General features: G+C 42.8%; 1 protein-coding gene across 2 annotated transcripts; it reads right to left on the bottom strand.

Annotated features, from left to right (window-relative positions):
- Window positions 1-5,827: 5,827 nt before the first annotated feature.
- Window positions 5,828-15,179, bottom strand: TNFRSF4 (TNF receptor superfamily member 4). 2 transcript variants are annotated; one of them, XM_035344411.1, is made up of 7 exons: window positions 13,195-15,179; window positions 10,647-10,769; window positions 10,197-10,298; window positions 9,726-9,792; window positions 8,988-9,220; window positions 8,703-8,828; window positions 5,828-7,896 (listed from the first exon to the last, which is right to left on the bottom strand). In XM_035344411.1, exons 1-7 carry the CDS (start codon window positions 13,469-13,471, stop codon window positions 7,826-7,828), a joined length of 999 nt encoding a protein of 332 aa, XP_035200302.1. In that variant the 5' UTR covers window positions 13,472-15,179; the 3' UTR covers window positions 5,828-7,825. The 2 variants fall into 2 exon arrangements, with proteins under 2 accessions (XP_035200302.1, XP_035200303.1); XM_035344412.1 differs by having other exon boundaries at window positions 5,828-7,893.
- Between the last annotated feature and the right edge of the window lie 463 nt (window positions 15,180-15,642).

Raw genomic sequence — 15,642 nt, 5'->3', positions numbered from 1 at the left:
CACACCGAGCTGTTATGACCATGTCTGAGCTGCATGCAGGTCCTGTCCAACTCTGAGGAGGTTTTTGTTATCCTCTTGTAAGAACAGGTTGAGAATAAAGGGAATGTGTTTCAAAAGGGCTACATTTACATTCATCCCAGGGTTTTTTGACTGCAATACTGTTGAAAATGCTCCTCCTTGCAAAACAAGGCAAGGAATACCTAGGGGACACTAAGCCCTGCTGTGGCTTCAGCCAAAACTGGGGACAGAGCACCCATACAAGGCCTCGATGGTGAGCACTGCTACTGCTCTGTAAACAGCTTGCTACCAAACTCAGCCTCACGCCTTCCCCTACCCTATGCCCCTTCCCTGGCAGAGGGAGATTGGTGCAGTGTGGAAACTCAGCACCAGCACCTTTAAAATCCCCTTACTATGTGTAAAAAGTGGGACAGAAGGGGGTACACCTTCCCCATTCAGCTCAGAACTTGCCTTGGCTCTGCAAGGCCTTGTCCAAGTCTCAAAAATAGACTGTTGGTCTCACCTGCTGGGAAATGTTTATCAGACTAGGAACCAATTTTCCCTCTGTGTTTGGGAACAGATCACTCATTTCCCTCTATGTTTGGGAACGTTGGTGCTTTCTGAACTGGTCTCTACATGTTTTTGTTCTTGTCGAAGTGCTACAGTCGTGTGCAGACACTGCCAGATGACAGGACATGACGGTCAGATAACAGACAATAGCACATGCCAAGACTAAACCACTCAAGTCAGCAGTGACCTTTCAGAGACAACGCAACTATCTGGCTGCAAAATCTCTGGGGATTTTCTAAAGCTAAACTTACCTGTCTCTGAGGTAGTGACATTTCATCTGCCAACCCTTTCTTGCTCAGCCCTGTGTGTTTTGCATGTGATTACCGCCAGGGCCCAGGTCCCATCCTGCTGCCTGACCTGGCCGGGTTCTCAGCAGGCTTTGCACCTACTGGTAGAACAAATGCCCATTTCACCCAGCAATAAGCAGCAGTTTTCTCATCTCCTCTTCACCAGTTTGGTGGATGTATTAAGCAGGAGCTGTAAAATTAACTATACAAAGTTCAACTAAAACTTAACACTTTCGAAAGCAGCAATCCTTACATTTTTCAACTTTCTACACGAGTTCTGTCAATCCACTTGACCTGTGTTCAAATTTATAATCCCAAGGGTTAAAAGGCCATAGGAAGCAATGCAATTTTCAGGGTTGCCTGAGCACTTACATCACACCGTACTTTCTCCTTTGCATGCAATAGGAGGACATGGCACAGTCTAGAACAGTCAAAGAGATGAAGCTAGGGGCTGAGATGTTCAGAAAGGCCTCAGGGTCCAGAGTCTGCAGCTGTCAATAAAAAGGAGCATCCAAATCCAGGTTTGGACCGAATGGTCTCTGTAATGCCAGGCTCTAGTTCCTCAGTCTTGGAGGAAGAGGTATTAATCTGTGACTGTCTCCAAGAAATGAAACTCGCTTCTGAGAGTGGGGCCTCAATGCAGCAGGAGACCCAGGGAAGATGGGTTTCTTTTCCTCCCTTCAGCAAAGGAAGGGGGGCACAGAAACAAATGTTATCATAGACCCCAAGTGCAGTGACTCATCTCCTGCTCTAGTCTCCCAAGGAACATGCCAATACCTATCTGTCAGTTCAGGGCAGATTCAGACATAGGTGAACACAGCAGAGGAACAGAAGAAAATCTATTACAGATCCCCCAGACCCTTCTCCCTGCTCTGTGCTACCATGACCTGCACGCACAACACTAGGAGGGGTGCTCAGGGTTGAGATTTGAAGGAAGAACCAAGGAATTCTTCCACCTGCTGAAGCGTACCGATTTGGCAATTTGCACCTCTCCAAAGCACTCATTTCCAAGATTAATTTCAGAGCTGGCTATGAGTTCTAGTTTCACCCACCTTAATGATATCTTGCCACAAGCTGAGTCTTACACACACTGCCAGGTGACTCATTTTACAGTTTTCATTTTGTTTGAGGTCATTGGAGCTACTGGTTTGCTGACTGTTCAAATTACCTTTTGGGAAGAACAACAACAACAACGAATGACAATAGTGTAACCGCTTCTCAGATGTAATTATTTCTTGCAAGTCCTGTGGCTTTGCAGACGCTGCTCGGACTTGGTGCTGTCAATGGTAAGACAGGGAGGGTTTTTGGTTTCCTGACATTGAGATTTTGCTGATTTCTTATAATGGGTAATTAAAGCAGCAAGCCATGCACTTCTACAAGTAAGAGGTTATTCATATGAAGTCAATGTAATTTCTGAATGACTATATGTTAGACCAAGGTAGAAATTGCCTTGTAAGCTATACCTCATAAGCTCTTTTTGTCCTACTGTAGAAAACTCCATTGCTAACTAAAGGATTCGTACCATTGTACAGAATTTGTCTATATTATTGGAAAGCAAACATCAGTCTTTATTACAGATCCCTTTGCTGTGCCATGACAGTGGTAGGATGAGTAGCTCACACAAGGTGATGTTACTTGTTGTACCTGCAGCAGAGCAGCAGCTCTGGTGGGCTGCGGGAAGCGTTAAGGAGCAGCCAGGGCAGCAGCGAGCACACAAGCCTGGTGCCACGATGGATACGGGGACAGCAGTTCTCCAGCAGGATACCCTCTGACAACTGACAGAGCAGTGATTTAGCTGCAGCTGGAAACTAGAAGACAAAAATTGTTACGTGTTCCTTTCACTCCTTGGGATTTTGGAGTGAATGGGACTGGCTACCATGGGGGTTTGAAGAGCCTGGGGTATTTGCTGTGCCCGTTTAAGGTCTGCCCCCTCTTGGCCCACGGGGAGAATTACTGCCCTGCAAAGCTGCGACAGATAAGGCTGGGGCTGCAGGAGTCAAGCAATACAGCAGAAGCGGTTCACATAGTGCCACGTGTGGGTTCTCTAGGCAAGATAAATACTTCGCACCCTGAAAAAAAAAAAAGGGGGGGGGGGGGGGCTTTACAAAGACTGGATCATTCCTTCATGCAGCTCTAAGCAGCCTGCAGCACACACACAGCACCTCTCTGAGTTACTTACACTGCCTGGCCACCAGCAGCCGCAACTCCCCAGAAAGGTAGGAGCACAGGCTGGGTAGTAAAAACATTGACATTTCATAAAGGGAAACTTTATGAAACCAGACAGCAGACAGAGGCAAGAAAACTCAAGTCACTGACGTTACTGAGCTGTGCGTTTCCTCTTCAGCTTGCCACCAGGCACAGCATGTAACAGCAGATGTGACCTTTCTGAAGTTTCTCATGGCAAACTTGAGTCATTCTGGTGTACTTCCAGGTCAGAGGAGAGGCTGGTGAGGAAGAGAACATGCATGACACATAGGAGCTGCAGTAGCCATAATAGCAGGCAGTTGTCATGTATTTTAGGAGGAAGAAAAAAAAAAAAAAAAGTCAAAGGAGAAGTTTGTTTTTCAAAAGGTTTTTTGCAGCAGTCCTATGACCCAACCTCCATCTGTGGAGGGAAGCAATTCCAAACAAATAATATAATGTGCTCACCCCCTGCCCTGTAAGTCATGGCTAGTGCAGTTAAAAACTGAATTTATTCATTTAAAAAAATGGCTTTACTCTCAAGTACAAAATTACAGCCTTTTTTATAGGTGGTTCTTAAAACAACAAAGAGGTCAAATTTTATTGACAATATTGACGCAGAAAGTTTTACATGTTCTTAAATGAATTCCTGAACCAGGGCTCTGTGGTGTCTAAGATGCATTTATCTTACAAATCATAAAACTTCACCAACTACTCTGCCACTATAGTTCATGCTAAAACCAGAGCTTACAGTTACTTGCATAATAAAAGAAACTAATTGGTTGGTATCTGTGCAATCAGAGATGCTTACGGCTTTTTTAAGTTAAAAAAAGGCACTTCATTGTGTTACACTGGAAAAAAAAAAAAATCTAGTATAGTCTTATCTTCATCAGCTTGGATGAAGCAGCACAACTCTGCCTGTGTCGCTTGAGTGCCTGAAAAGGGGGAAATTTGAATGGCTGAAAAACAGGAACTTACTCTGTGACACAGCCCGTATCTTTGAGAAGGGAAAGTTTCATTTCTAGCACGTAGGAAGACAAATGTAGGCTGAAAGCAGCACCAAGGTGTTCAAGAGGCTCTGCCTATTTTTAACTGGGGGTTTTAGAGCTTGTTTGTTCCATGGTTTTCATTCTGGAATGAGAAACCCAAGCAGGTTTTTGACAGGAAAGCGACAAGACTGAGCATAATTTTTAAATATTATCCCTTTATTTAGAGAAACGTAGCTACATCGGTTTATTAAACCAGTCTACCAACACCCAAATACTCAAATCAAATCATAAATGCCTGCACTTGCACTAAACATTACCGTGGTATAAGTGCAGAAAGGATTATAGGTCGTCGGCACAGGGGTTAGATACAGAAGTCCTACAGTGGCACGGACAGGCTCACAGTCACATCGCCGTAAAAGCCAGCAGCACAGATTTGCTGATGCACACAAGCCACAAGTCCTGCTGGGTTCACTGGATTCTCTCCTGTTTTCCACATTGATAAACAAATTAACTTGTGCTCAGCTGCACTTGCTTGGCAGTGCACCTCCAGGGCCACCACCAGTTTGTTCTTCCGCCAGAGGGAACAGCCCAGGCCCCATTTTCCAGGAAATCTCCCGACCAGGAGGCTGTAGGTGAGCACAACAACACCGTGCACTCAAGCATCTTCCTGTGCAGCTCAGCCAGAGGGCAGAAAACAAGAAAGATTCGTGGAAGCAGCTGGTGAGCCCACACCACAGCACCTCTGCTGCCACAGTAGCACCTCCATCAGCACCTCATCTGTTCCTGTGGGCTGTTTTGCCATCATTACCCCTCACGGCCTCAGATAGCTCATCGCTTATCTGCACCATGCTCAGTTATGTGGAAACACGGTACGAGCAGTATTGCCTTGGAAGGGCGGCCTACAGACCTGATAAGCATTGTTTCTGAGAATTGGCCACATGCTCTCTGGAATCCATTTCCCATATTCATCCACTGTACTCCACCACCCGATTCACAGCAAGATGACAGCATCTAGACCACAACACGCTTTCAAAGACCTCTACATTCATAACTTTTTTGAAAGGGCTGAACCTTCTCATCTTGAACCTCCCAGCAGCTCAAGTTGGACCTGCTACCAGGCACAATTCACAAAGCACGACACTACACCGCTCGCTCAGCTCACCCAGACAACGTGTCAGCTTAAAGCCTGCTAAGCCATCGGTTTGCCCATTTGGTGATCCTGCTTTTCATGAGAATTACGCTTAAAGCACAGCAGGTATCTATTCTTGCAGCTAGGTCACTGTGGCCAGATCTAAGCTATCAATAATTTTTGATATACTTCAGTGCAGACAGCAGAGAACAAGCTCTCACACCTCTTCTTTGTCACAATTAGCACAATTAGGGAATTCCTGTCATTGGTAGTCTCAGAAAAGGTCAGGGTCCATGGGCTCTGGCTACTCCCACTGCAGTCAGTGGCTATGATGGTGCAAGAGCTGAGTATAAATAGGTTTAATTAGCAATTAATAGAGCACCCTCCACTGTGCTTGTAAAATGACAAGATGTCACACCAGGTCAGGATGAACAGAGTAGTCTAAAAGGCCCCCACATGACTTTAACAAAAGAACTAGAAGTTAAAGTCTTCAGAGGATCCCTGACAATTGAAATAATTTTCTAAGAGTCAAATGCCCTGAGAGAGGAACCTTCTGAGAAGTCAAGGCTCCTACCTTAGGAGCTTAAGCTCCTACCCTGATCTAGTCAATCACGCTGGAGTAACACCATTGGCTTCTTTGTACTCCCCAATCATACACATCAAACATGCACATCTAGTCACTACTACAATTTATTTGAAAAAGTCAGTACTATACTTCATATATAATACAAATATTTATATACATTGTATATGCACTTCAAAATAGGAAGCCACTAAGTACACCATATGTATAACATATAATGTTAGACAACCAGTTGTATTCTTGAATACATTTCCGTGCTGCATATTTTGCCATATGCTTTGGTACTGTGTATATAGAATATGAGTTATCTACTAAGGAGTATTTGAAGTGAAAACACTTCTGAATGATACAACTTTCAAGTTCACTTCTCACACTTTTACACCAAGATATTTAAATTACATCAAGAGTTATTCAAAATAACACTTACTTGTCTCAAAGAAATTAGGCTTTGAATTTATTATCTAAAATTTGAATGTTCTTTAAAAGACGCATTGATTAACTCACGAAAAAACATTACAGAAGTAAAATTAATTTCAAACAGCATGCAGGCAAACAACCAGGGGTATTTTAACTGTGAACAGACCACGTGAAGAAAAATTCTTCAGTTCTGAGGCAGGTTCCACTGACAGCAGGCAGAAGTGACCGTCCATATGAACGGTCAGAGCACAGTTTAGGCATCCATCCACTGTTTCATGATCTTCACATATCTTTGCAAAAATACAACTCTTGAAGGCCCATATGGTCAACACTGTGTTACAAGTTCAGCTTGCCTCTTACCAACAGAGAAGAGATCATCTAGGGAGTTATCACCACAAAATTATCATTCACAGCAGAAAAACTCTAAATGTCCATGTACATGCTACTAAACCTAGGACATAAAAAGGTTTTCCCCAAATCCAGACCACCTGGAAACAAACTCGCTTGTGGGTTTCTCCATCCACAGCGTTACTTCGAAGCAAGCAGTCAACTCCCACAGAAGTGGTTTAAACTACGCTATTTTACTCTTCAAGCTTGACTGAAGCAGCCTTGCTGGGGATAGACACACCAGGATATTCAGCACAACAGAACACCCACACCAAGAAGCAGCAGAGAACATGTTGTATGCACAAAGCTTACAGATAAAACATTACTTTTATACAGCAACTACTAAAGTCTACAGTGCAGACAAGTTGTACTCTACTTTCCCCCTGCTCTGAATTACAGCTTTCACTGATAATCTTCTAATCAGAAATTAGCATTCCCTTTGCCTTCTGGCAGCGAGTACACAGATTCTACTTTCCACACAGATGAAGATCTCACAGATTTCCAAACACTTGGGGATCTGGAGCTACTCAGTGATGGTGAATAATTCCTCTTGTTGGCCTGTGGGGATACTGCTCAACGTTAAAGTGACATTTTCTCAATGGGTCTGCCCAAAAGAAAGGCAGAAAGGAAAGGAGTAGCACTGAATAGCCATCTCTTAACTGTTGCTTAAAAGCCAGCACCAGAATTAGCAGCTGTGACAACCGTCTCTGGAGGCACAGTTGACATATGCCACTGATTTTGACTAAGAAAAAAAAAAAAGGAAAAACAAAATGGAAGCACAAAGGAAGCTGGCTAGGTCCGTCCATGGAGATTCTCCACCTAAAAGGAAGAGAACTCCTTTGGGAGCTCAACTGAAATCCTGGAAATGGCTCCACTGAGGGAAGAGACGCGCCCTGCTCAGCACCTCAGAGTTGTAGGGCAAGATATAAACCTAATTATAAAGCAGGTCTTTTAATTTCCCCTGTATGTCAGTTTGCTCAATGATTAGCTCTTACAGCTTTGTAAACACTTTCTGCAGCCCAAAGACAAGTGGCTAGAAATGCACAGAGGACTGTATCAACTCAGGCCCAGTACCAGGGATGCTGTGCACAGGAAGAGTCGTGATTTGAGAGCAGCTACTCCCATGGGTCCTAATGCCAAAGGGACAACTCCATGAGTCCCAAAGGAATGGAAGTGCAATCTAACAATGACATACATCCACTCAGATAGCCGCTGAAAGTTGTGCCACATTAGTTGTTACGATCAATCGGCTCAGAAATGCAGGAAACAGTAACGCAACGTGAAGTCAGTTTTTGATGAGACTGGAATTGGAGTCAATTTGTTCTTCCTGGACAGGAATTCGAAAGCTCCTTTCTTCTGAAAGACACACACACAAAATAATGTACAGAGGAGGAGGCAAAGGGAAAGGAAACGCACGGATTTTCCTAGGTTCACGGACAACTAGGAACCTATGACTGACTTTTGGTCACTGCTTGACCTTCCAGCCAGTGCTACGAAAGACCAAGTGTGGGGAACAGTGAAAACAGACTATACCACTCCTTCGTGAGTGGAACATGAGGCAGCTGTGGGCTGAATCAAGAGTCAGGCCACCACTGAATTCCAAATAGAGAGCTCAGTTCTTCTCAGTCAAGCCTTTCCTGTGTTTGCAGAAGATGCTTCAAGACATTTCACTTCTACATGGGCAAAAAAGTTCACACAATACACTCTTAAAAGATTCTTGCTTTTGGATCCTCTCTGTACTGAATAGAATTCCATGCACAAATTCATTTTTTCTTTTTCAGAGATTAAGGGGGAAAGGAGATAAAAATGAGAGAAAAAGAATAGAAACCAAGTCAATTAGTTAATGATACACTGGTATATGCTCTAGTGATTCACATCAAGAGCTGTACAGGAATAATTTCACATCATTTCCAGCAACACATTCTAGAAACTCAATCCCTCTCATAGCAAAAGGCAGAGGAATCTGCTCTATAACACTGCAACCTTGAGATACTATGACCTCCAGTGCATCAGGACTAGGAAGAGGAGTGAACAATGGCTGTGTAGCACAATGTCATCTGTGGTTAATGCCAGTAGATTTCATTATGATGGAAACAAAGTGCAGCTAAGTGTCCCTGACTATCCTCTTTCCTATATATTTTTCTCCCTAGCGAGATACTCACTCTGATGGTTGCTCCTGTAAGGCCTCTTCTTGGTTGTTTTTTTGGCTGCTTGGATAATCAACAGGAAGATGGACATTCCAGACACCATAAGCAGTATCAGACAAATAAGGATAAGTGATAGAGATCCTGGTAAAAATAAAAAATAAAAAGAATATACTAACGAAGATTTATGATTCTAGCTGGAATTTCCATGAGAAAGACTCATTTGTGAGGAGATCAGTTTCAAATGAAGATGACCAACTAGCTCTCAAATAGCGACTAGACTTGGTCATTCTCCCTCCTTACCCCAGTTAGTCTCTGTGGTGCTGTTCACATCCGAGCAAATAACGGAAGGAATCACGCTGGATTTGGAGGGTGAGAGCACTGTAGGCGATGTATTATTCCTGTGGTTGGCAGTGGAAAGATCCAAAGCAGGTGTTGCACTCTGAGGAGGGGTTGGCTGTGTCACATGGCTGCTGCAAACAGCATCATCTGTTTTTGTTCCTGCTCGAAGAGTCGTTTTCCCAACAGCGCTGCAGCTAGAGAGGTAAAATAAATTAGTGTCATTCTTCAAGCAGTAATAGTTGCTTTAACTACTCTATTAGCCACCTCCATGGAACAAGAGAGTGAACACATCAATACAAACTCAGGCTTCGCCTTTCCCAGGTTCTACGGATATGTAGAGAATAAATAAGCTAGTCCTAGTTATTACTGGAAAAACTGAATTTCTATTTTTGTTAGCATCTGTGCATATAGTAGCCTTGAAGCACGGATGCATTAGGCAAGGGAACTTTTTGCTACAGACAACTCCAGACTTTTAAATATAAAAAAAGCTGAGAACACTGCTGTGGCCACAGGTGAGGATAGAAAAGACAGAAGGAAGACAAACGCCTCAAGTCAGTGCACAGAAACTTGGGAGTCATCAGCAATGTGGTTTCACTGCATTTACTGATCCTTTATGTTACACTTCGTAACTTGGGCATCAGTGGCTAAAAGGTAAACCCAAAACATTGCTCTGAATGCGTTGGGCTCAGTGATACATACTTGGTCCAAGGTCGACAGTTCCCATTTCCCCCTGTGGAATAAAACCCTTCAGGACACGGTAAGCACACTGAAAAAAAAAAAAAGGCAGAATTTGAGTTCAGTTAGCAACGTAACTGTACAGTAGCTCAGCAGTAGTTATGCTAACAGCTTCTAAAACAGACCCAAAAAAACGCACATAGCCTACAGAAACCATAGGCGATGTCACGGCAGAAGTAGCATGGCATGCCCAGTGGTTCATTTTAGTCTGCAGCTAGCAAGGTTTCCTGTCTTCTCTACAGGCTAATTATGCATATTAATGAGAGCATTAAGGTTTCTGACAGCTCAAATTATGCAGTAGGTTTACACAACCGCTATTAACACTTGCTTGGAGATATCAATGAGATAAATGACAACAGCTTTTGTACTAGAAATAGCAACCGTCTCATCTGAACCAGAGGCAAGAGGTTGTAGCGTAATTTGTCCCCAACTTACCACTCCCCAGGGGATATCTGGCATCTGGCATGTAACCCGCTATACACCTGCAAACTCTGTCAGAAGTCTTCTCACACTTCTTCACTTCCACACTCCCCTTTGCTAGGGACAATAAAGGGAGACAAGAAATTAGACAAGGGAGAGACAAGAGATTAGAAAGCGCAAGTTAATCTCTCAGTGCCTATCAACTGTGTGTAGAAACACTCCGCAAAGTTTAGCAGTAACTCTTGAAACACCAATTTTCAGGCAGCGTAAGCCCACTTCCCTTTGAAGGCTCCATCATTGGTATCAACCGGGAGATGCCAGCTATTGAAACGATAACCCAGAAAGTCTCTGGGCTCAGCTTTCTCAGGAGATAGGCTGCATGACATCATCCTTTGAGAAAAGCACACAAAGACCAGTTCCCTCCCAGCTGCCTATCGAGGACTGACCGCTATACAACCAACTTACTCGCTTTGCAGATTGTACAGCTCTTGCAGAAGTTGTGGTTGTACTCGGTACTGAAGTATTCGTTTTGACAGGGGGCACAGACTGTGTCTGTTGTTGCTGTGCAGCGACTTCTCATTCTTTCACCTAAAAAAGGCCACACAGGAGGAGCAATTGATCGTTATCAGAAGGAAATCCTCTTCATTTTTACACATTAGAACAAGAAGTGCCCAGAAAACCACAGTTCCACTTACAACTCTGACTGAAACATTCAGCAGCTTTATATTCCAGAATCCCTAAGAAATTTGTCCCATAGCATCCCTATAAATTAAGCAGGCTACAAAGGCCTGCTGACTTGCTAAGAGTCGAGGTCCCTGATGCATTCCCAGTATCCCAGTGTGTTCCGCGCATCACTTCTCCAGACTGCTATTTCATATGTTTAGATATCGGGGTTTGCATCCGATGTCAATTAGGAAAAAGAAAACAGTTTTTATCATGGTAGTAGGTCTGTTATCTATGTAATACAGTGGCTTTGTGACAGATCTTGCCTTCCCGTATGAGATATATCATGCAGTTCAACTCAAAGTAATCCGGAGCAGATAATATGATGACAGACTGCTTATGTTTCAGGGCAATTCACTAGCGAAGCATTCAAGAACATACATTTGCAGTATCTTTCTGTTGGCAGCCTCAAAGCCCGTTAGGCATGAATCAATGGCTTTTGCGTTTTGATTTACATCTGCATTACCACCCGTCAGCATCAAACGCTACCAGCTCCATTTTACTTAGAGCTAGACAGAACACGATGTAAGGCGGGCATTTCCTACTATTCCCAACAGCATACGTGCATCACACACTGCATTTAGAACCCATTTAGAGCCAAGCTCTGAACGCTTGCATCCACAGATACCAACCTGTATGACACACAGCCCGCTCATGGAAGAACTGATTTATGCACTGGGATCTGTGAGCAAAACTACTTGTCCAAATTGAAACAGCAAATTAACAGCCAATGTCTGAAAAGGAGTCAGGCACGTTCCTTCCATCTCACTGGCTTCTCTCCATACAGCACAGGCTGCAACAACAGCTTTGATGACTAGGGTTTGACAGATGAAGCTAAATATTATCCTTAATTAGTCTTTATTCTCCCATAATTCTTTCGTTTTGGTCCTGCGCTTTCCATTTCATAGGTGAACAATGACCACCAAGCCTCTTGCTCACTCTGATTTTCCTCTGTGTTTTATTGAGTGCTGTCAGTGGCAACAGGAGATTCTGAGCAACCACAGTATATATAATTCATTTCTCCATTTTCACCACCTACACAATGAGGAAGAAACGTAGGAATTTCCCCACGATCAGCAGATTAGCTAACAAAGCAAAAAAACTGGTAAGAGCTCTTTCAGAATAAGTAACAAAATTTAAACATAAAGGATTGTCTGCATACAAGCATGCGTTTCCTTAACCTGAGTTGAGAGACGTTCAGATTTCAACAGTTATGAGAATAACGCATCTGCCTCAAGTCTTAGATTTCAGGTTGAATGGGGATTTATTCCAATCACCATCTTTGAAGATAATACTACGTTCAATTTCTTCTGCATCCGATCACACAGCATCAATTTTATGTAGTAGAGAATTATGAGAGAAAGCAACTATTGTGGAGGAAGCGCATAGAGACTCATGCGAGATTTAAAGTTGAAACTGCACTTACAGATGTGATCTGAACACCTTCTAGGGGTGTGAACGTACACTTTTAGTACAGTCAATATTGAGTGCCCCTCGAACAGCAAAATTATCTGCTCATTGTGGTTACACTGCATCACAACCTTTAATGAAACCCAACAATTATAGTATTTGAGGCTTGCTGGTTTGCATTTATGCTTCCCAGCGTTGCTTTCAAAGATACTTGAATGGGGAAAAAATGCACAAAAATCTAAAATTTATGCTCTTTTTTTTTTATATATATATAAAAAGGAGAAAAATACAGTTCTTGTCAAGTCATGCTTTGCTAATCTAGATCTGTGAATCAGACTCTTACTTCCCTTCACTGGGGAAAAATACATGTGGAATTTCTTCACAGACCAACAAAAGTTGCGTGCCTAATATCTGTAACTCAATTTTTAATTAGATTTTTTTCTTAAAAAACACCAAGTCTTAAGTAGTGTAAGCCTTGCTTAAAAAAAGGTTACAAAATATTGATAGTAATTACTTGAATTTTTCTGTTATTACACAAGATTTCTGGGTTGAATGTCTTTGTAATAGCAAAAAAGTAACATAAATGATACCCTGTTTTCTTGGATAACACTCCCACCATGGAAGCGTACCAGGCTGACACAGTAGGAAACTCAGACCACACAAAAGAAATGTCTCTCAAGAGAATCCCTACATTTAGTATGTTACAGAAATAATCTGTCAGTCTGGAATGATGACAAGTGCTCATCGAATGCTTTTTTTCCATGTTATGCTTCCTAATCTGAATACTTTCATCAAGCTCTTTCCCACTCCTTCTGGGTTATTAACTGATGGATATTGTATCAAACAAGTACAACAAATATATAGGGAAAAAATCACTTACCAGGAGCACAGTACTTGCAGCATTTTTCGCCAAAGGGATATTGATGTTCTTTGCACTGCAACCCCAAGCAATGGGTAAAAACGACTGCCAGCAGCAAGAACAAAACAGGAGAATAACGCAAGGAAAAAGGCACAGCCACCATAATGCAGCCCCACTGTCCCCACCAAATTCTGACTGCAGCAAACTCCTGGAAGAGATGACAGCAGACTGCTGGCGACCAGAACAAGTTCATATGTCGGTTGCTGGGAATTTCCCAGCAAGTGTTCCACACCCCCATACTTCTTCCCACCCCTTGGCAAGCTTAATTTTTTTGCAGTTCGTGATTGAAATACTCAGAGATAGAAAGAGAGCATGCTGAATAGTGTTATGAAAAGATGTAGCCTTAACAGAGAGCACCTCTAGCTAGTACGTACCTCTCAGCGGTGTAACGTACGTGGCTTGGATGTCAGGAGAACTAGGTGATCCTTGTTCTCTTGAGGAAAATTACAGCAATGCCGAGGCAACAGCTGAAAACCCTTACAAATCTGAGCCACATGTGAAATGAAACATAGCCCACACAGCTTTACTCCTTAAAAGGTGAGGTGCTGCTGGATTCTCACCCCTTGGCCTCACTGGGACAGTAGAGCTGTGACTTTTATTGCTGCATAAAAACAACCAGCTATTTTTGATGCCTATTTTGTTGCACGGAAGCAAACCCCCTGAATGCAACTCCCTCCTGCTGTACACACCAGCAATAACACGGCAGGGTTGGGGCGCAGCACGGTAGCACTGCAGTCCAACCCTCACCTGACCCAAACACGTGGAATAGACCAAAAGGTGATCACACTAGAATTGATAGCTTTAGTTATCCAAACTGGATAACTAAAACTGGAATTTTACTTATCTGATGTTATTGACCCAGGATCCAAACTGAAAAGTCTTCCAGTGCCAAGAGATTTCAGCAATCCTTACTGTAAAAGCCCAAATAAAAAAGACGTCCTACAGTAATCAGGTGGTTTATTCACATTAAACACATCCAGACTTACCAGACAAAGTGGACCTGCTCTCAATTTACACGTAAACATAAAGATTTCATTGGAACAGGAGCACACTTGGACACCCAATTAGCCTGCTGTTCCTGGAAGGACTGCACGGCAATACAGCTGGCATGTCTTAGCCAGACTGCTGCTTCTCATTGCTTTCTTCAATTTCTGTGAGACTGTTTAAGAGCGGGAAGGAAGACAGAAAAGCAACGCAAAACACTAACTGGTTTTCTACTTCTCCTGTTTTCCAAGTATTTTGGAAAACAGTCACTACGGGAAAGAAGTCATACCTTAAAGCCATTCCTTCCAAAAGGGAGCAGAGCCAACAGCACACACAAACCAGACCAGCCAAACTTCACCCCCTTCACACTCAGGATCCGCACGCATGAAATATCCACATCTCTTCCAAGTGCGGGATCACACAATGATACTGAAGTGGCTTCATGCCTCATGACTCCGTTATTGCCTCAACAGCATCGAGCCAGGCTTAGAAAAATATTCTTTCACAAACAGCAGGAGACTTTACTTATTCAGTAAGTCAGTTATTATTCAGTAAGAAACTGAAAACAAACTCTTATGATATTAGGGGCTAGGTATAGTTTAAAATTTGCTACATAGATTTAAACTGAAAACTCTCCAAGTGCTAGAGCAGCAATGACAAAGCACCGAGATTCTTTTTAAGGATGTTTTTTTTTTTTTTCTTTTTAAGGATGCTTTAATACAAATGAAATACTCATTAATGAAAGCAGTCAGCGCACAAACTTTCAGTTCAACTTTTACGTATAGCATCCTTAAGCGTTGCCAGGTTTGGTTTTGCCAGAGACCTTTATGTGGCCAGTATTATGCAAGTAAATAAAACATGGCATAACCACAGTGCTCTCTCCCTGGCACTCACTACACACCTCGGCTGGGTTTTTGGCAATGCCAGTTAACCTCTCCCACTGTTTGGCATTGCCGTGGGGACAACGCATGCCAGACTGCTCCCAGAAAGCAGCCAGGAGGCAGCTGCTTCGGTGGCAGCAGGAAGAGTTTCAGAGTGGTGAGCTGAGCCATGCTATGGGTCAAAACTAAGACTCTGTCCTGCTTTTATTGAACATTTTTAGACAGGGGATTTTGTTTTGAACTTCCATAGACTCTGAAATCAAGTACATGTGGGGAATAAGTAAGTGTGGAATATAGCAGGGACTGACCAATGTGGCCAACTTCCCAGGTCAGTCTCCCTAAACTCCTTTCAACACAAGATTGTCACCTGAATTTAACCATTTCTTACAGTTTTTTTCAAATCATATTTTGATGTCCTCTGAAGAGTTCCATTTTTTTTCCCCATTCACCGAGAAATCTAAAATCAGCAACATTTCCAAAGCACAAAGAAAATTATTTATATGCATATAAAAAGACTGATACAAGCCATTTAACAACAAAAAAG

This window comes from Oxyura jamaicensis, chromosome 21 (genome assembly GCF_011077185.1).
Source record: "Oxyura jamaicensis isolate SHBP4307 breed ruddy duck chromosome 21, BPBGC_Ojam_1.0, whole genome shotgun sequence".
In the NCBI taxonomy this organism is placed as follows: domain Eukaryota; kingdom Metazoa; phylum Chordata; class Aves; order Anseriformes; family Anatidae; genus Oxyura; species Oxyura jamaicensis.
This window is presented reverse-complemented; position numbering and strand designations above follow the sequence as displayed.